Raw genomic sequence first — 22,560 nt, 5'->3', positions numbered from 1 at the left:
AACAAGTACAAGACTTGGGTTCTTGCACCGATTCCATCCGGAAAGAAATCTCTTAAGAACCGATGGGTATTCAGGATCAAGGATGAAAGTGATGATACGAAGAGATACAAAGCACGATTGGTAGTGAAAGGGTTCTAACATAAGCCTGGGGTTGATTATAATGAGATTTTTTCTCCTGTGGTAACAATGACTACAATCAGACTTGTGCTAGTATCGTGGCTACAGAAAACCTACATCTTGAGTAGCTAGATGTGAAGACAGCTTTTCTGCATAGTGGAGGATATCTACATGGCACAGCCAAAGGTGTTTCAAACAGTTGGTAAAGAAAACATGGTGTGCAAGTTAAAGAAGAGTTTTAATGGATTGAAGCAGGTGCCCAGGCAGTGGTATATCAAGTTTGATGATTTTATGCGCAGGAATGGATACAAAAGATGTGAGATGGACCACAGCTGCTATCTTAAGAAATTCGATAGTTCCTATATCATTCTACTGTTGTATGTAGATGATATGCTGATTGCCAGTTCAGATATGCCATAGATTAAGAAGTTGAAGCAATAGATGTCTGAAGAAGTTGAAACGAAATATTTAGGTCCAACCAAGAAAATTCTTTGGATGAGCAACACCAGAAACAAGAAGGACAGTTCTCTAACTTTATCTCAGGAGAAATACATCTGGAAAATTTTAAAGAAGTTCAACATGAGCGATGAGAAAACTGCTACTCGAAGTACACCTATAGGTCATCATATTAAACTTTCTAAGGATCAGTCTCCTAGTATTGATGGATAAAAGGCAGAGATGGCAAAGATTCCTTATGCATCTGTAGTGGGTAGTCTTATGTATGCAATGGTGTGCACGAGACCTGATATTGCTCACGTAGTGGCAGTTATTAGCAGGTTAATGTCAAATCCAGGGAAAGCACATTGGGAAGCAGTGAAGTGGTTGCTTAGGTACCTAAAGGGAACTTCAAAGATGGCCTTATTCTTTAAAGGTAAAGATGCAATTCTTAAAGGATTTTCATATGACAACTTAGGTGGGTGCAAAGAGACTTATAAGAGTACTACAGGATATGTGCTCACTATGGGGGACACTGCAATCTGTTGGAAATATAGACTGCAAAAGAGTGCGGCACTCTCAACCATAGAAGCTGAGTATATGGCAGCTGCTGAAGTGAGTAAGGAGCTTGTTTGGTTGAGGACTATCTTAGAGGAGTTAGGCAGGGAACAAACAGATTATCCGTTGTACTGTGATAATGAAAGTGCTGTGAAATTAGCCAAGAATCATGTGTATCATGGTAAACGAAGCACATTCATATGTGTTATCATTTCATTCTGGGTTTAGTTAGTGATGGGACTATTCGGTTGAACAACATTATGGGAGACAGGAATCTGGCGGATATGTTTACCAAGGTTGTGACCTTGGAGAAACTGAAGCTCTGTGTAGCTTCAGTTAGTCTCCAAGAATAGTGTTGAGGAGGTGTCGACAAACAGGTGGAAGACATGGTATATATTGAAGACTAAAGATTACTGGTACTGGTTGGTTTACAGGTGGAGTAAGTGAAGACGTTCCAATGATCCAAGTGGGAGATTGTTGGGGCTCTATACGGGTGTAGCCTCGGCCAATCTTGGGTTGGGTAGTTGAAGACTTGAAGGGTTGAATGGGCTGGCCACCCACTCAACTTTAGTGGCCCGTTTATTTTATTTCTTGTAACTTGTGGAGAAAGAAAAAAAACCCTACTTGACTCCCTATATTAACCATATTGTATCATATAATTTTTTGAGTCCCTTAATAAAAGAAGAGATCCTGCTCGTTGCCCGTGGATGTAGGTTACACATCGTGACCGAACCACGTAAATCCCATGTTCATACCTTTACTGATTTACGATTATTATTTTTATTGTTGTTTGTTTGAATTGCATGTTCAAAGCTACTGCCTCCGAACTATTATTATAAGTGTTTGTGTGTGAATTATTAACCCACAATTTATTAGTGTGAGACCATTCTGTCATCACAATAAACAAGTCAAAGCCACCAAATATTATAATTGATATATTTGTTTGTGATAACAAATACTACCGTCACCATATTCAATCCACAAGTTGTCAACAACCAATATTGTGAACGTTGATCAGAAGGAAGCCGCCGGTTCTGTTTGGATCAAGTATAACCAGGTTTTGATTTATATTCGGTTCTAGTTTGGTTTTTTTTGAGTTAATTAATTTTGTGTTCAATATTACTTCTCGTTGTTTCCGCTGCACGTTTCGTTTTAGAAATACATTAGAAATACCATTAAGTTCTTAAGGCCCGAGCCGTTGTATTGTATTGATTTCTGTAGCCCTATCCGACTCCTTTCGGGTCAGCCGCGTACACGTAATACCTAACAAACACGACCCGTATTGTCAATCTCAGGCAGATTACAAATGTTTCATCACTCCCGTAAGAGTTTTGCACATCTTCTAGCCAATATCCTTTGAAAAAACAGTCTCTAAAAATTCCCATAGAACCCCCAAATGCTGGTACCCGATCCCGACACCTCCGAATAAAGAGAATATCAACCTTGAGATGATATTGCAGTTTTAGGAGCTTGCTCGGGAACTCAATGAGATGCTCATCCAAAACGATCATCGGGTCATCGCTCTCATTGAAACCATTGAAGAGATGAAGATGGAACTACGAGACATAAACAAACAAATCCAGTTGCAATCCATCCAATTGGGTTTCTTTCCCCCACCACCATTATTCGTTGGAGGGGACCCTTTTAGAGGAAACTCACCCAGAAGGGGAGGTTTTGGTGATTCCTACCCAAGCCTCTTTTGATATGTTCGCTGAAGACCCATGAAGATGTACTAGGAACTATGATTTATGACTAACCGGTCTTAACTAGGTTTTTAATTTGTTATTTTTAATTGTTTGTTTTTATTTTTCATGTATTTTTTTATATGTGTTTTTAGGAAGTAATGTAACTTTAGGATATGCAGTGAAATTTGATTATGTTTATGGATAAGATTTACAAACAATTAACCATTCGCTCAAAAAACACGACCGTTATACGAGAGAAATTCAAAAAATCATGCCAGACAACCCAGCACGAGCGGTGTTGAGCCCCGCATGGGCTTTGATCACCTTGGGTTTGCTATAGCTCATCATCTCTACAATCGTGCAACTATTAGAACCTTACATTTATGTCACTCATCAACACGGTCGTGCCCATGTCACCACACCCCGTGTTTGTGTCACACCCCGGTCCAGGGCCTAGGTGCGACGTCCCGGGTTGTTACCTGTTTTGTAAATATATCAGAGTAGCGGGTTCATTTTAGCGGAAGTCTTATAGATTAAAATATTAATTTACATTGCAAAACTCTTGGGAATTAAATACCAAAGTTTTCGGTTACAAAACAGTGTTATTTATTATTACAAGGATTTATATATTCAAAAATAGAGCCATCACGAGCGATCTTCTATCATTATGACTCTAATCCTTGTATATCACCCATCATCACCAAATTAGCTGCATGAGTTGGAAAAACACGTCAGCTATATGCTAGTGAAATATTGACTCGATAAAACAGTTTATAACAGTCGTTAAATACAAACATAGTTTTCTGTTTCACAAACTCAGCAGGAACGCTTGTCATTCCCGGGATTTATACCACTGCCCTACACACACAATTCAAAGGTTCCCCGTGTACATAGCCCCTATTCGGGGACAGCATTCCCCTAGACTATGTAATTCTGTTGGATGACTGGTTATGACTGACTTGGTTTTGTATGTCGATTATCAGTTATGTATGGATCCAGACACATGTGTATTCGGTCTGAGTTGCTTTCTATTATCCATTTTGTATTGTAACGATTTTAGAGAAATAATCTCATGTAAACATTTATCAGACTCTTTGTAATAAACAACCTATCTATTACAAGCGTAAAATCAGTTTAGACCATAAAAGGTTAACGTTTTCACCTTGTGTTGTCAGTTCAGTGATATCAGAATCCTTTCCTCAGTATGCTATTAACCTATATTTGTAATAGGCATGCATAAGTACCTAGATGGTATATCTTATCTTATTCAGCAGACTTTGAGTCTGTTTTAGTTCAGCAGACTCAAGGTCTGATCAACAGAATTGAAGTCTGATTTAGTTCAGCAGACTCATAGGTCGGACCTAACCTTAGTAGAGTTATAGTCGTTTTATGAAAATACTTTGTATTTACATATGACGTTTGGTATGGCACGCTTTGGCCTAATAGAGTCTATCACGTCGGCAAACTTCTCCAGGTAAGTAAACGGGTCCAGCGGTTGATTGGGATGTGTACGAATTACTTACCTTAGGCAAGCAGAGTCTACTAATGATATCCCCCTTCTAGTTACTACGTGCCCGTCAAATATAATAGTTTTAATAACATTACTTCTTACGGAAGCAACATCTTCGCTTTGTAACACTTTATTTGGAAAAAAGTTTTCAGTTTACAACTATACTCTTAACTAGGGTCTAATAACTATATAATGGAATAACTTAAACATAGTCCTACCTTAAGCAGCTAGTCGGGAACTAAGAACTAAGAAAATCGGTAGCATGTTAGCTCGTGATTTGTTCAACAGCACAACAGACCATATAACAATGTCTCGACACCTCGCGAAATCAAGCCCTCGGAACCTCGGAACACCTTGGCACGCACTCCTAGGTTAACTATGTGAAATTGGATGTGAAATAGGATGAATGAGGCTTGAACTCCTAGCTTCCCTTTTATACTTGAGTTTTGTAGACCATCGCGTAGCGCGACGGGCCTTTCTAGTGGCCATCACGTAGCGTGACGCCACAATTTACTAGAAGATACCACGTGTTGACACATGGTTGGACACGTGTCTTGGATTGCTTAACATGGTCATCACCTAGCGCGATGGACCATTTGGATATGCCGTCGCGTAGCGCGACGCCCCCCTTTTTTTTGAATTGTGTTATACTCTGTCGCGTAGCGCGATGGAGTTATCTGGAGACCATCGCGTAGCGCAATGTGTCTCAGAACTCAGAATTTTTATTTTCTTTCCTTTAACTTTTAAAATTTACATTTTTAACCCAAAATTAGATGGGGTATTTTCACGGTGTTACAGTTTGCCCTTCTGTATGCCTATAAATGGCTATCATATCCCATTATTTTGACATGTCCCTTTTCGTACACTTTAATCTCAAGAATCTGCCATGGAAGGAAAGAATGGAGGTCCAGCTATCGGAGACAAGGAGAGGTGCCGGTAAATGTAGTCCGGGAACGTATGTGCTTACGAGAGCGAGTCGACAAGTTAGTCATTATCAGCATGGCAACGGAACAACAGAACCAAGAGCTGCATGTCAAGATCAAGACATTACGTTTCGAATACTATCATGTGGACCAAAGGATGGCCAAGCTACAAAACATCCTCAAGCGACTCATGGCCAAACTTTCTCAATTTAACCGAAACCAAGCCAAAAAGATGAACCAAACCAACTTCATGACTGGGTTGCCAACATGCAGACATTGTTTGGAGGAGGGCATGGATTCTTCAAGTAGTTTCCGTTGGGTTTTATTTTTAGTTAATCGTCCTTTGTACCACTCGTCGTTTTCGTTTATCATTCCTGTAATCAATTATCGTTAATTCCTATGAAATTTCATATTCTTGTTCTTTAAATTGACATACCAAAATTGTCCCCTCCATCGTGATCGTTAAACAAGTTCAGGGTTCAAAAAACAGTTATAAAATGAAAAAACCAAACCAGGTTAACACATGCCTTGCCAAGCTAACCACGGTCCGTGGTGGGTGATCTAACGGGTTTTAATCCCTAAAACTGTCCTTATTCGTCATTCTAACTCCCCACTCGAACCCTAGAGGCGATTTTAGGCCAATTTCATCCCCAATCTACTAATTTAATCAATCATTGAGGTATATCAATTTACATGTCTTAATCCTATTCTTGGGCTCAGTTCGACCTACTTCGTGTCAAATCCGGGTATAATCCGAACCCTAGATCCATGTTCCAACAATTATTGGGTTAATCTAGGCCAAATGGATATGTTTAAACTTGTTTGTATGATTTATACATGGTTTTGGTTGGAAAAAGTTGGTATAAACATGATTTTTGGCTTGTTTTGATTGAAGTTTCAATTCGGGTCAGGTTTCCCTCAGTTACCAACCCAAATCCAAAACCATTGTGATAAGTTGAAAAACCAGGTTGATACGCACGTTCGAGTCTTTAAAAATCTGAAATCGTGCAACGGGCCATGTTTCGTCTAGACACAACTGTGGTCAACCAATAAAAGTCAGTTTGTACTGAACCCTATTAGCACGGTCCATGTTGATGTCAACACGGGCCGTGTTGACCCACTGTAACAGATTTTCATCATTTTGTTTTATATGGTTTTGACTCGTTTTTCGTTCTTAACTCCTAGGATGGCGAACTTCAATGAACAACATCCATTATTACAATTCCCTAACACAACTCTAAAGGGGAGAATGATGTTAAACCGTTTACAAACCATCAAACAAAGGGTAGAAAAATCACTGTTCTATGCGCGCACGATAACAATTGAGGAAGTTGACCAATTGAACCGCATGAATGATTTAGCAATGGGTCTGTGGATAAGGTTATTCTCAAATACTGATCGAGAAGTTACTGAGCTAGCCATGGTAGTCTTGGCTTCATTTAAAACAAATAAATGAATATTCAGCTGACCCATGGGATGCAGACAAGCTAAGATTCAGGTTAGGAGGAGTGTGGCACAACTCTTCCCTCACCAACTTCGGGATTAACATCGGTCTTTACACCGAGGCAAAAACCAAGGCCGATATGTGGATGATTCCACCCACACATTCCTGGATGAGGTGGGAAGACCGCACACCTTCGCAGGACAAATGAGGAGAGACGTGTGAAAGATGTTGACACTAAACAGTGGAGACAATTATAATCCAAGCGTCTCCAAAAGCACTGAACTAAGAGTTCCATTAATCAGGTACATCCACCGCCTTTTAGGTCACACACTCACCAAACCTGGCACCAACATAGAATTGGTTAATCTCCATGATCTTTGGGCTTTATATCGCATAAAGACAGGGAGGCACTACAACATTGTCTACCTCCTTTATTCTTTACTTTCTAAAAATGCCAAAGCCTGTGTTGGTGTAAATTGTTTGGCGATGGGTGGATTGTGAGGCTTTACAGGACATACGCGGTAGATATAATGGGCAAATTAGGACCAGCTCCTCTTCCCATTGACCTCGATTACTGTATCGGTCTGGGCATGGTCAAGGTAATTTCCTACGTACCATACATTGTGATGTTCGTGGACAACACCGACCTAGTATGGGATCCAGATCAACCTAGTATGGGATCCGGATCAACCAAGGATTATATAGGATAGTCCCGAGCCCATCTAACGTGTGCTTGGTTGATATGTTGCTTCTTGAGCGATTAGGTGTGTGGTTACGTTAAAAAAAATTTATGCTTGTATTATATTCAAGTTGGTGGTTTGATTGTGATGATTTTAAACAGTTTATTTGGTGTACTTTGTCTGATTCTTGTAGACATTATTATGGTTTATGTACATGCCCACTATAGGCAGCACGGGTTCTTATACCCGTGCCTACTTTATGTTTTATATTTTTGTCTGTTTGTGGTTGTATTTGTAGATATTATGCAGGTAAGATAATTTAGTGTTAAAATGACCCGACGGCTTGCAAGGAGACAACAATATAGCAAAAAAATTTCGTCTTGGCTCATAGGGAAGTTCGATTCCTTTTAAGCCTTGTTTTCCATTTATATTTTGAATCTTTGAGGACAATGCAAGATTCAAGTGTAGGGAGGGGTTTACACGTGGCCAAACTAAGTCTAAAATGCGAAATTTTTGAACAAATTTTTCAAATTACTCTTTTTGCGGTAATAAAAAACCATTAGCTTTTAAATATTTTTGACAAGCCGGGAAACTAAGAAATAACGGGAAACACTAGAGAAACATTAACCTACCTCAAAAGTGACAAAAAAATTAAAATATGGTTTGTAATAACGAAACTAACTTTATGCAAAAATATGGCGTTTTACCCAATCCTTCCGTTTTGTGAGAATTAGGCCTCATGCAGATAATTAGAAAAATACTCATACTTTGGATACTATTGAGTGAGTCAAATACTTCTTGCGGATTTGAACTTGTCTTGAGCATTCTATTCGAGATCAAATGAAATGTTGCATAAAAATAAAGGTAATATATTTCCAACAAACCCAAAATCTCCAAAAACCACAAACAGCCATAGTGAAATCCGAATCAAACAAACCTTATACCAAGAACCACAAACCTTATCACCAAAACCCTATTCTACCAATTTACCCTTTCACAAGTAGAATTCAGCATTGGTCTTTACCAACAGACCCCCAAGAACTGGAATGCATTCTTTCAATTTTAATTTACTTTGCCACTTGCAATTTGCAAAACCTAGGTTTCCTCCAAAACTTAGGGAGAGAGTCTTTTTCTTTAGCAATGAGGTGAGGAAAAAATGGCGTCAGGAGGAACAAAGGCCACCATTTTGCGTGTTTTCCAAAAGTGTCATGAAAAGAATAGCAAAAGGATATGAACGATGTATGGCCTGCGGAAAGTGGTGTCATGAAGGAAGATGTAGATTAAGTCAAACCCAATCCCAATATGAATATACCGAACTAATGAGGGTGGGGGCTATTAGTCCCAAAGTCAAACGATCCATTAGAGTTGGAAGTTATGCTTAGAATAGGGTTGAAGAAGAACTAATCCACATCTTGGACAAAGCCGGTCTTGATGAACTGACCTAAAAAGGGTCATAGGATTGTAAAAAAAAACAAAAACAAAAAAAAACTGCTGATTCACCAAACTTTGGGACGAAGAATGGAACAAATACAAGAAAAGGAAGACATCTTAAAAAGAAGCTCAATTAGTCATACCCGTCTGAAAACACCCTTGTTGAAAAACCCAACAAAACCTATCGCCCACACAAAAACCTATGAAAATATACTATCTTTTAACGTATGCAATAGTTCACAAAGTGGGTGGAGAATTGACCTCTCGACAAGCATATTTTATGTAAGTTACATCTTGGCTAAGGAGTGTTTATACATACAACATTACATGTATGTCTAGATATAAAGCCGAGTGTGTGTGAACATTGCGAGTGCGCGACGTTTTGCATAAGATGAAGCTCATAAAAACAAACCATAGTTTTAAATATCACTGCATATATTAACACATTTTGCTCTTTTGGATTACAAGGACTTTCTGAAGCCTCTCGGGATGATTAGCTTCGGTTTAACGTGTTATTTGAAGAATTTTTTCAAAGCTTACTTGAGGACAAACAAGGTTCAAGTGTGGTGAGATTTGGTGTATATTATGCATCTTTTCAGCACTTGTAGGTTCCCTGGACGGATCACACTCGTTCAACAAGTTCGCCTAGGCGAACTTGTCAACAACTTCGCTTGGTTAACAAGTTCGCCTAAGCGAACTTGTCAACAACTTCGCTTTTACAAACAATTACATAAACAATATTACAGACTCGATTACAGACTTTAGACATATGAACTACTGACATCTATGCACCAACAGCACTAAAATATCTCCAAATATATAATATCAGCAATAACATTAGTATAAATAACTACTAATGTTTACAATTTCTATTTCTAGGTAAATATAACCTTAAAGAATAAAACGAGATGATTTAAAAAGAAAAATGAAGAAAACTATGGAAACCGGCTTAACACAACCAATGTTGAAGCAAGGCATGGCCATGTTACAAGTATACGAGGAAAAGACAAAATTCAGAAGTCACAACAAGGCCCATGTTGACACCAGCACACCCCATGTTGAAAGTACATAATGAAAAAACAAAAACTGATGAAGACATGGGCTCTGTTGACATCAACACGCCATGTTCATAGTACAAGAGAAAATCACAAATGGAAGCTTCTAGAGATCAACACGGGTCGTGTTCAGAGTTGACACAAGTCGTGTTCTCTCTACTGCTGTACATTCTAACAACAATCATTTAACATTATCAGACAAAAGACTCAACACGCCCGTGCCTACATCAACATGGGTCATGTTGAGACCCCTGATCAACATATAAATACCTTGCCGTTGAATGCACACATATAGCATTCAATACATCATCAAAAACACTTAATACACTTCACCCACCTCTTTTCACCACCATTAATAATGGAATTATCCCATCAATCCATCCGTTGAAGATCAAGGAGATTGAGCTTTGGAAGAAGTCATTAGCATCAAGGATTAGTCATCCAAATTGGTTAGGTTGTTTCAATTTGATCATGTTTGTATCTATTACTTTGAAGTGTAATATTATAAATATTATTGGCTAAAATTTCATGGTACCATCTTGGTTTATAATAACTCTTAACTAAGTTTTAATAATATTAGTTAAACATGTGATTGGTTTATAAAAAGTAAAGATTATGTTGTAATTATCACTTTTTGTGGAATGCTATATCATTTTAAAGGAAACACCAAGTGCCGAGTTTAATGGTAAGCCAGTGAACTTCCATTCTAGTGAGGTCTTGGTTAATAAAACATAAATCTTTAAAGAGACACTAAGTACCGAGCTTGATGATAAGCCGGGGAACTGTCATTCTTGTGAGGGCTTGATTGATAAAACATGAATCTTAATATAAACGTGGAGCAAATGAAGTATTAGTAGTAATCAATCATCTTTAAAATGGCAACATAAAAAACGGTGTGTAAACGGATTGTTATTCCACTAATATTGATTGGTTATTTGTCAAGCGAGTGTGCAACATAATCTATTTTAAACAACTCTTGGGTGGTTATTACAAAGTTCTGTAATTGTCCAAGAGTTATGTGTGTTAATACTTGGTCATTCAAGGTTTACTTGTTAAACCAAAACTACTATGATGTTTACTTTCGGTTAAAATAAATACAAAGATTTAATAGTAAAAATCAAGCAAGTGTGTTCGTGGATCAATGCTTGGTTCTTACTCATACTATACTACATATGCAATAGGTACACTTGCCTATTTGTGTGTGGTATAGTTAAGATAAAAAATCATTTTACAAATTTAAAACTCGAATTTATGTGAAGTAAAACTCTATTGAAAAAATAACAAATATTCATACCACTGTGCATGCACACCACTAATTAGATGGTTGTATGTTTGGGTTGAAACTTGTTTGTTCCTTTTTTCTTTTGTTAAGCCATTTGCCTCTTGTAAGTTGTCTCTCATTTTTTAATTAGCATTTCAAAAGAAACTTAGGTAATGAATGAGTGATGTAATGGAATGAGCAATGAATGAGTGATGTAATGGAATGAGCAAGAGATTGGAATGAAGGAGATAATATAATGAATTATTACCATTCTATTGAGATGTTTGTTTACATGTGCGAATGTAATGAGTTATTATTTTGTGTTGTTTAGTAGGCTAGAAAAAGCCGGAATAAAATAAAAATGACGGTGAGTGGCGGCGGGTGGCGGTGGTGGGTTGCGAGTAGTAATGGTGATGGTGGTGGGTGGTGGCGGTGGTTAGCGTTGGTGGCGATGGGGGGGGGGGGGAGCTGCGAGTGATGGTTGGTGGCGATGGTTGGATAGGTGGTAGTGACAAACGATGGTGGTGGTAGCTGGTCGTGGTGGTGTGGGCGGTAGGTGGTGGGTGGTTAGTGGTGGTGGGCGACGGTGGGTGGTGGTTGTGATGAGAGTGCAATGGGTGGTGGTGGTGGGAGGGTGTTGGAGATGATATAATGTGAAAAGGGGATGAAATGAAAAAAAAAACATGGGTTATGGAATGAATTTGAGGTGTTTTAGGGGGGGGGGGGAATGAATTTGAGGTGGTAGTGGGTGATTCATTTCATGGACCAACCAAACACCTTATTTTCATTCACTCACAATGATATATTCCATTCTGTCTTCTATTTATACATACCGAGCGCTACCTTAAATTTAAGAGAAAATGATTAAATAATATATAAAATATCTTTACATCTTATTCATGTCCATATCCCTCGTATTTATTTATATGGTATAAAACAAATCAAACCTCAAATTTTGTTATCATTATTCATTCCAAATATCCTTTTTTTCATCTTCATATACATTTTTTTGTGGTTTTAGACGAGTTGAACGTGATATGATAATGTGAATATTCATACATGTGTTTTTGATGTAGTGTTTATATAAGGTTTTAATATACCCTTATATGAAAGGAGCAACTATAAGAAGTTTTAATATACCCTTAATACGAAATGAGCAACTATGAGAGTTTTAAGGTTGGGTTGGTTGTTCATTTGCAAATGCAAAGTTATTAAAAACATGAGTTTAGAAAAAGAGAATAAGAGGGTTTTGGTTTAAATCTTATAAATGACAAAAATCCAAAGAAATTCGTCGTTCAAGGAAAAATAGTTTTAAGGTTTTTTAGATATTATATTATTTAGTTTGTCAAATTAGTAATCTTAAAGTTTACAAAGAGAGTATATAAACTTCACCAAAGAGTGTTATTGTATTGTAGCAAGTTCTTATGTATAAAATATTATATTAATTGGGTAATAACTAATTACGTAGGAAAATGATCTTGTCGGTGGTGGAGGTGGGTACGGCCATGTGGAGATTGGGATCCGAGGCAAAGTCCCTTGTAATGCACACCATTTCATTCCTACTTTACAACTCCTCGATGCAATTATTCAAGCGCATCATCATTTTAATTTTGCGAGTGTGAAATAATAATTTTTATTTCGCTGTCTTCAATTTTTTAATTAACTTTATATTATCTGATAAACAACCTAAAATACACTCCATGTATATGTTCTTTTTACCGTGTCTATTCCTTTTTGTTAATTATTAAAACTAGGTTGGTAGTTTTTCGGTTGATATGGGTTAAGTTCGTTACGATATTGATATCGAATAAAAAAGTTAGTCCATTAACTCAGAAGATAGTAACGACACTCGTATGACTTATATAAAAAGTAAAATATTAAAAACAAATACAACTTATAATCAAAGCTATACAAATTCGATTGGTATCATGAGCTTCGTTACGGTAGAGAGACACGAAACTCAAAAAAAACATATTATTAAATGGATAGAATACTCATATATCTTGTAATATAAAAAATAACATATTTGAGTTTAAAACATATTATTAAATGGACAGAATACTCATATATCTTGTAATATAATATCTAATCGTCCTTTTCTAGCCAACCCTTTTTCATTAGACATCACACCGGTAGACGTATCATACTCAGTGGTTTGGATCTAGTAAAAGGGTCTTATTAGGGAATGGTCTAAAGAAAATTAATGGTGGTATCGAAAAGATGATTGGAGGAAGAATGTGGCCCACAGTGGGCATTTTGTTTTACTTGTTACGGTAGGTTGTTTACAATATCCAACTTATTTTAATTTCATTACAGGAATAGGTAAATTTGAAATTACGTTACTTAATAGTTAGGTAAAACTAATTACATTTGATGCTATTTGACCTAAATGGTTATATAGATATAATTAAAGGGATGGAAAATATCAAAAAAAAAAAAAAAAAAAGAAAGAAAAAGAAAAAAGAAAAGAAAAATCTGAGTTGTGGATGTGTTAGTAAATCAATTGACTTCATTTCCGAATAAACCATTATCAATGATAATAAAATCTTTAAATTTAATATATTAAAAATTATCATCATGGTTAATTCTACACGTCAAGTGAGTGCTGAATGTTGTCAACCACATCAAATTAGAAGATTTTTCATCGACAATAAATTTTGTCATTAAAATGCTCATATACCGACAATCGATAGATCGTCGTTCACACAAATTGAGTGCTGGGATCATCAATGAAATTTGTCAATATCTGTATACGGCCACATCATGGATAGAACCCTGAAGAAAGTTTCACCATTAGTTTTACATGCGATTTACCGATGGATAACATATATCCTTTAATTTTTTTTTCTTTCTAAAATTAGGTTTGGCTTTTCTTTTTGGATTTTGTTTATCAAACGGCCATGCCCGATGGCATTTAAAAAGTTATTTTTCCCCGTTCTCGTTTAATCCTTCAAATCATTAACAGGTTTTTCAATTATTAAAGATATATGATTTATGAATTTTGAATTTTCTTTTACAGAGAACTTCAATTTTGATCAATGTGATTTCTTAAAACTATCAATTTTTGTCCAAATGTTTATTTTAGATTTTTATGGTACAATAGTTTCAATTAACTATCAGGGCCGGCTCCGAAAAGCAAAAAATTTTTTGGGCCGAAGGCAAAACTTTTTTTGGGCTTTAAGTAAAATGAGTATTTTATTGGGTTTAAACAATTTAATTTTTATATGGGCTTACTTGGTTATAATTTAGGTTGTGTAAAAAACTTTTGTATAAAAATAGGATTAAACATGTTTTAAATGAGACTAGAACCCATAATCTTTTGCCACTAGACTAAGCTAGTTATTATGTAATTGAGTTTAAACACTAAATATACATATTGTTTTAATAAAAATACGTATGATTTAAAAAAAAATTGGGTCTGGCGGGGTGCCTGGCCTGTGGCCGTCGACCACCCCGCCACACCTTATGGCCAGCCCCGTTAACTATCAGTTTTAGTTCAACTCATTAACGTCATCCACCAAACATTAGTTAATACAACTTTGAGGTGTTTTTTCATAATCTTTTATTATAAGAACTTTTGGATTTTCTACTATGGATTACTTCATAAAATAGTAACCAAATTTCAGATTTATTCTAATTAGGTCACTTGTGTAAAGTTTTGTTCTATTTAGATTACTTAAACTTAATATATTGTTTCAACCCTAGATAGTTTACCTAGATAGCAGGTTATCTAGGTTTTTTTTTTATTTTCAAATATTTTGACATTGCATACTAAACACCATGTTAACTTAAGAGTAGTGTAAAGTAAGCACCTACTAACATAAGAGAAGCGCAAAGTAAAAACCTCTTAACTTAAGAGGAGTGTAAAGTAACACCTGTTAGCTTAAGATGAGTGCATAGTAAACATCTGTTAACTTAAGTGGAGCGCATAATAAACACTTGTTAACTTAAGAGGAGCGTAAAGTAAGCGCCTGGTAACTTACGAGAAGTGCACGTGTTTACCTCTTACTTAAGAGGAGTGCATAATAAACGTAGACAACTTATTATCCAGGTCAAATATCTGGGATGAAACACTAAATAAATAAGCGACCTAAATATAACAAAACTTTACACTAGCGGCCCAATTGGAACAAAGCTAGAACTTGGTTGCTATTCTATGGAGTAATCCCTTTATACAAAATATAAGTTTTATACCTTTTGCTATTTTTTAGTATTATGGTTTCTTATATTTGTTTACTATGTTTTATCCCCCGTATTACGGGGTGTAACATTTCGGGTTTTATCGTTTTCGTATTGGTTCCATTTTATCAATTTACGAACTTTCTTCGGATCCTAAACCTTAATGATAATTTATATTTAAGAATGATCAAGTTTCCTAATGCTCATTACAAGCCTTCATGTTTACTTATTGTTTATTCTTTAGTTATGAAATCAAAATGTATCAAATGATCAAAACACCAAACATCAATGACCAATCTTGCCATTTGTCAAATCGTTTATTTTAAGCATGTTTGAGTAAAATAAGGACCAAGTAAACATTATATAACTAAAATAAAAATTCCAATTCGTTATTTACTGCTCAAGATCAGATCTTTGTGAATAAATCGTTGATTCTTTCCTTAAATCGTATATTCTTACCTAAACGGCCCAAAAGCCCATAATTAGTTCGTTTTATGTTTTTCTATATAAACAACCATTAAACATCTGCTGTAAACTTTAAACAAACCCTAAAGAACATACTCCAGCCGTCCCTTACCTCTGTTCATCCTCCAACCCTTCGGTTTTTGCATATTCGTTAAAGATTCAAGACTTGTTCGTTGACTTTGCAAACTCAAGAACCTTTGACTTCCGTTTCTCATCATTCCTTTCACTTTTCGGGTAAGTTGTAAACTGTAAAATCGTTCATACATATTCCCTAGTCAATAACCTTCAATCAATTTCGGTGATTGAAGGGTGTTGACTGGTCAATTCGCTTAAAACCCGCTAAACGGCAAAACAGTCAACAAGTTTGACTTTACTTTTTCTCATGCTTCTGGTCCGATTCAATGTTCGGTCCAGAAGACTTTTATTCTCGTAACATAATTTTAAGGCTACTGCCCAAAACCCGACTTCCGACTCGCTGTTCGGATTTTGGTCAGTACCAGCTCGCTTAAATTTAAAAAAAAAACATAACTTGAATTCTAAATGTCCGTTGGATTGATTCCAGCAGAAAAAAGTTCGTTTTTACTTATGTTATTATATCCTAAAATATCAGATTCTGAATTGTTCATAACATTTGACGTGTAGTGGACGACTCGCTTATTCGTAGCTCGTTAACCGCATTTAGTAAACGCTTAAGGTGAGTTTATCACTCCCCTATTTTACTCGATTTTCATAAACGTTTTGGGGACATATGCATATATAATACTATACATACATATCTATATATACATACATATCAAAAATAACAAATGTGTAATTGTGTGTGATTAATCAAATCTACTTGTTATGTGCTTATGTGTTATTGTATTCATTCGTTTGACATATCCCCTTGGAGAGAGTTCTCATTCTATTGACCACCGCCCGATTCGCTTGGCAACGGTCTTATTATTCTTATATGCTTATGGTTGATTTATCGACGCCCGATTCGCTTGGCAATGGTTTAATCGACAACTTACTTGCTTATAGTTTGATTTCATTACCGCATTTATTACGTTTTGCTTATTTATTATATTATCCTTATTTTATTGCAAAACTGGTGGTAAACTCACTCAACATGTGTTGTTGACCAAAACTCCATTTTCTACGCATATGTAGGTTGCCTGAGTTGAAGATGGACACTTAGAAAGACCTTAGGGTTATATTGAAGACAAAATTAAATTTAATTGATTGTATTTATTTATTTGAATTGTATTGTTTTATTTGAATATTGTGTATTATTTGAATTAAATAATTAATTAGATATTGTCACATTTTATATATGATAGTATCTTCGAGCTGTGAGCAATCGGATCACGCCCCGGCATTTCCGCCTTAGGTTGGGGTGTGACACGGGGGTTGTTTTATGTTTTTCGCTTCTAATATTTATATATTTTTTTGGGATTTAACTTTATTTATTGTAGAAAAGTTAATAATATACATAAGGTTTGATGATGAAGGGGTTTCACAAATAAATGAGGGGTTATAACCCGATTAAAAGCTATTTGAGTTTGGTGAGACCCATGACCCATCAATTTTTTTACTATAAAATTGTTTCTTAATTATAAATAATATTTTTTTATAAAAAAATCGAATATTAATTTTTAGTATGTCTCTATTTTATAGGATTTTCATATCAAATATTTGGTAAGATTAATTTTTAATATAATGAGATGCTATAAGTCGTTTAAGGGCTATCTGAGTTTGGTGAGACCCATACCCATAAATTCGGGTCAAATGCACGAGAGCCTCCATTTATAAATATAGAACTATGATTGCTTGAGAGGAGTTAAGAAGCAACCAGGGAGCTTTTAAATGTTTCGTTTATATATATTTAAAATATATAAATATCTATATACTTTTTATTTTTAACAAAATATATATATTTTTTTCAAAACTGTTGTTTTTATGCAAGTACTTATTTATTTAATTACTTCTATTTTATTTTTTACTTTTTTATAGTTGTAATAGTATGTCGATTTTAAAAACAGTGTATTTAGTTTTATTTTGAAGTACTATTTAATTATATAGACTTCTACTAACTACAAATAACTTAAAAAATCAGCGTTCTTGCTTTTATTTCTCGATGGTTAAAAGAACATATATTTATTTTATAATGTTTTTCTTACTTTTCAATTGATTGAGGGTTTTTTAAAACCATTTTTTTATTTTAATTCTTGATTTGCATTAGTAATGGTGCATAGTTCACTTAATTTAATTTAGTTTTTTGTAAACTTTGATTGGAAAATAGGGTAGGGCTTATTTTGTAAAACCCTTGGAATTGGTAGCGAGTTCTTTAGTGGAGACTCAAGTTCGAATCCTATTTGTGTTACTTTTGGGTGAACGTTGGCAATGAAGGATTTGAGCTAGGCCTTGTGCAAATGTTATTAGTTCGAACTCTGGGCCCACTAGGGTTTTCGTCCCATCGTGTGTACGCTAGAGAGTTTTGCTTTTGTGGTGGCACAATGACTGTTAAGTGACAGTCGAAGATATGGTTTCCCAGGAGAACGCCTAAGCCAAACTCTGAAGCCAGCGTGGGCTCAGTTAAGACAACATAGTCTGGCTGGAGTAGGGCATCGAGGCTCTCCAAATTTAGAAAGTACGGTAGTCTAAATACAAGAAAGTCGTCGTTCTAAAAGAATTTAAAAGTTTGTGAAAAATATAGAAAAGCCCCTCAAAGTTATATTAACTAACGTTAGGTTGGTGGATGACGTTAATGAAATAAACTAAAACTGATAGTCAATTGAAACCATTGTACTATAAAACCCTAAAATAAACAATTGGATGAACATTCATGATTTTAAAAAACCAATTAGACAAAAACCGAATTCTCTTTCTTTTAAATAAATATGCAATTGTTTTAGTTGTCCATTATCATATGTATATGTTTTTTCTTTTGCCTTTTTTAACTACAAATTTCATTAAAACCACTATTGCCCCCCTACTAACGAGAAGCTAGAAAGGCCGGAAAGCAACACAACTCAAGTTACAACAACAACCCCTTCCATTATAGACCAGTAAATGTATATATGTTTGTCTCCTAATATACAAATACAAATCAGTAATAAAAATTTTAAAACAACTAACTTCACTTTTCAGCAAAAGTTTGAAACAAATTTGCAACTCACACTTGGCTTTTAAGCAAGCAAAGGTAGTATAATTTACTCAACATATTTTTCATTCTTTGACCAAAGATTTTTTTTATTTTAAGTGTTTAAAAGAAAGTGAAATATATGTGCCTGGTTATTTTGAAAAAGTATTTAAAAGTAACAGTATTATTATTATTATTATTATTATTATCATTAATAATAATAATAATAATATTGTGATTATTATAATAATTATGTCAGCACTTCACCGCTCCCTTTCCCTTATTAATCAAAGTCTCACTCATAGACACCACACTTTCTCATTCTCTCATTCTCTCTCTAGAGATCAACTCTCCTTTCCCAGCCAGCCATGGCCCCTGAAAAGGTATTCAATATTCATTTTGTTAAATAATTAGCATCCAAATTTTGAATTTGAACCCATTTTCATTGGTTTTAATTTATTTATATTAATTTTCTGTTTCATGAATGGAAACTTTAGGTGACCGATATGATCCTGAATGTTGATCTCAAGTGCCACGACTGCTAAAAAAAGGTCAAGAAGGTTATCTGCAAAATTCCCCGTAAGCTTCTTAATTTTTTATTCTGATTTTTTTGTTTGTTTCTTTGTGTAATTAAATTAAAAGCAATTAACGAATATTCAGAATATTATTTACGGAAAAACACATCTCATATCATCTGTTGAAGCTTTCAGAATATTATTTATGGATATATTCACCAGGACATTTTACCAAAGAAAGTATAGTTTTAACTAATTTCAAGTGTTGGGTCATGAATTTTTTACTTGGAGTTGAAGGCTGATATATATTAGATAGAAAAATTTTTATTTAATTATATTAGATTCAAAATAATAACCAAAGGCGCTTGTAGTTTAGCTGGTTTCGGTTCGGTTAACTGGTTCGAAACCGTTCGGTAGGGAAAATTGCAAACCGGTTTCAAACTTACTGCTTCAATCAGTTCCAAACCGGTTTCAAATCATTTACAATAGAGGGCGGAGTCCCATATTAAATGAAAATGGGGTTAATTTGCTGTTAAAAAAAATATTCAAAAATAATAAATATTGATCGGAGGTACATTATATTTGGTGTCTTGCATTTAGTGAGAACGGTTAATTCCATTTATGATTAATATTGACAAATGGTACATGCAAATTAATAATATTTAATATATATATTTTTGTGACGAAATAGAAATAAGAGACCAAGTATTTGACGTGGACAAAAACATAGTAAAGATTAAGGTGGTATGTTGTAGCCCCGAGAAGATTCGTGACAAGCTTTGTTACAAGGGTGGAGGTTCCATTCAGAGCATAGAGATCATTGAAAAGCCTAAGCCGGTCGGTGACAAGCCTAAGGAAGGTGAGAAGCCTCAGCCGGCTGGCGACAAGCCTAAAGACGCTGACAAGCCCAAGCCAGCTGCTGACAAGCCTAAGGATGCAGGCAAACCGAAAGAACCCGAGAAGCCCAAAGCTGCTGACAAGCCCAAGGAACCACAAAAGCCCAAACCCGCTGACAAGCCCAAGGAACCTGAAAAGCCCAAGCCGGCCGAGAAGCCTAAGGATTCAGGAAAGCCACCAGAACCCGATAAGGCTAAACCTAAAGACGCGGAAAAACCCAAGGAAGCACCAAAAAAACCCGATGCTGGTCCAAGTCCGGATGTTGCAAAGATGGTGTATGAGCCCATACACGGCTACCCACAAATGTACCCACCATCAGGTTACCCGATGGTGGGATACGGGCAATATTATGATCATGGTTATGGTGGCGCGCCCTTTCAGCATGGCTATGGCATGCCGATAGCGCCACCACCACCGCCACCAAGTTATGGCGGGTTTGGATATGATAACGGGTATCACGGGTACAATGGGAACCGGAGTCATTATAATAGCAATGATTATGGAGGTCAAGAGGATGGTGAAGGCTGTTCAATCATGTAAACCGGTGGTTGTAGGTTGGTCACTTTCATGGTGAAACAAATCTTGAAGATTATAAATAATAAAGGTTTGGATATATCATTTATATTATCATAAAACATTTGGCAATTTGTATATGCCAGAAAGAGATTGAATATTGTTTAAAGAAATTTTTGTTATAAAAATAAAAAGAAAATAAAGACAGCGGGAAAAGGTGGTACTACATTACATACAAGTCAAAAAGCATGATATAAGAAAGGGGAAGCTTTTCTTAATGTTTGTTTCTATTAGGCAACTATACGCTGGCATTTCACAGCCATGTTCAATATTGATTTGTTTCAAAAGTTTAATTTTAATATGATACATGAAAATGTTCAAGTTTCGTCCCTCAAATTATGTGTAACATTTCGTCAATGTAACACTTATATTTGAATTATGTGTTCAAGTAACTCAAATTATGTGTAATATTTCGTCACTGTAACACTTATATCATGAATTATGTGTTCAAGTTCCGTCAATGTGACTTATATCATTGATATCATAATACTTAAAAACAATGCATAAAAGATTTTTAATTTTATATGTTCCACTTTTTTTTTATGTGTGTTCCTTGTATATAGTAGTTATGATTGTATTATGTTTTAGCAACAGCATTTTGTAATTATTATATAGTTTGTGTTATATGTATTTTTTATAATTATGTTTTTATTAAGTGTCATTAAATAGTTAAATTCGGTAATATTTGGTTTGTTTTAGTTTTAAAATTTATATGTTTGATTCCACATTATTTATTATGTGTTTAACAAATTATGATTTATTAATTTGAGCATCTGCAATAAAATAATAAGTTTTAATTAGCTTTAAAATATGAGGATCAAACTTTATATGTTTGATTCCACTGCTTCTCTATTTAATTTTAACAAATTATGATGGCTTGATTCAAAGACTTAATGACCTAATTTAAATAAAAACTACAAGGTTGATCTAATTGGAATAGTTTTAAAATTTTTTTACTACTATGTGACATTTTTTAAAAATATATTAATTGCAATTTCCCAATCACAACAACCGTATTTATAATTGCAAGTAGTAATTTGAATAATGGATTTATTCTATTCAAAAGTCCAATTTCTTGAAAAGCACAAATAATTATTGGCCTATTGGGGAAGACGGTTTTGAAGGAAGAGCGGCTAGTGCTATTACGTTTTATGCATGTGGGGTGCATCGCAAACCCACGACATATTAAAAACATACATAAATTATAATCTTAAAAATTACAAAAATATAATGTTTGCTGATCTTTAGTGTAAAATCGATCGACTTGTGTATACACAATATAGTTTACTTTTTCTTTCTCGACAATCCACTATATTTGTTGGAAACGAAACTGTATTCAAAATATAGTATTTTTCAGTATCATAAGCTATATAAATGTCGCTATTGTAAAGTACCATGACGAACTGAATGATGAAGCAAGGGACTAGTTACAGTCCAAACCAAACAAAAACACTCGCCCCAAATATCATAAATTGTACCGCTTACATTCTAAACCCACTGCAATCTTCCATGATATTGCCGTACCACCCGGCTTATTCTTGACACAACAACAGCTAAGAGCTTTTATGTCTCCAACCAAATTCATCACCGAAACCATCTTTGTCATTAAAAAACCAAATCGTTTGTTGCTTTCCGTAAGCACGATACTGAAACAAGGCATCTAGCATTAAGCATCCTTGCCTTTTTCCTCGGAAACTTTGTGTATTTG

The 22,560-nt window shown here is 35.2% G+C and overlaps 1 protein-coding gene across 1 annotated transcript; it reads left to right on the top strand.

Annotated features, from left to right (window-relative positions):
• Positions 1 to 795: 795 nt before the first annotated feature.
• Positions 796 to 21,020, top strand: LOC143531449 (uncharacterized). The gene is made up of 6 exons (XM_077026744.1): positions 796 to 1,291; positions 1,339 to 1,445; positions 1,545 to 1,549; positions 7,651 to 7,661; positions 20,074 to 20,219; positions 20,250 to 21,020. The coding sequence occupies exons 1-6, from the start codon at positions 796 to 798 to the stop codon at positions 20,817 to 20,819; spliced, it is 1,335 nt and encodes a 444-aa protein (XP_076882859.1). The 3' UTR covers positions 20,820 to 21,020.
• Positions 21,021 to 22,560: the final 1,540 nt, after the last annotated feature.

Source organism: Bidens hawaiensis, unplaced genomic scaffold, assembly GCF_021521415.1.
Source record: "Bidens hawaiensis isolate Kalapana, Puna unplaced genomic scaffold, B.hawaiensis_p1.1 tig00009161_1, whole genome shotgun sequence".
In the NCBI taxonomy this organism is placed as follows: domain Eukaryota; kingdom Viridiplantae; phylum Streptophyta; class Magnoliopsida; order Asterales; family Asteraceae; genus Bidens; species Bidens hawaiensis.
The sequence above is the reverse complement of the archived record's forward strand: the minus strand, read 5'-3'. Positions and strand labels throughout refer to the sequence as shown.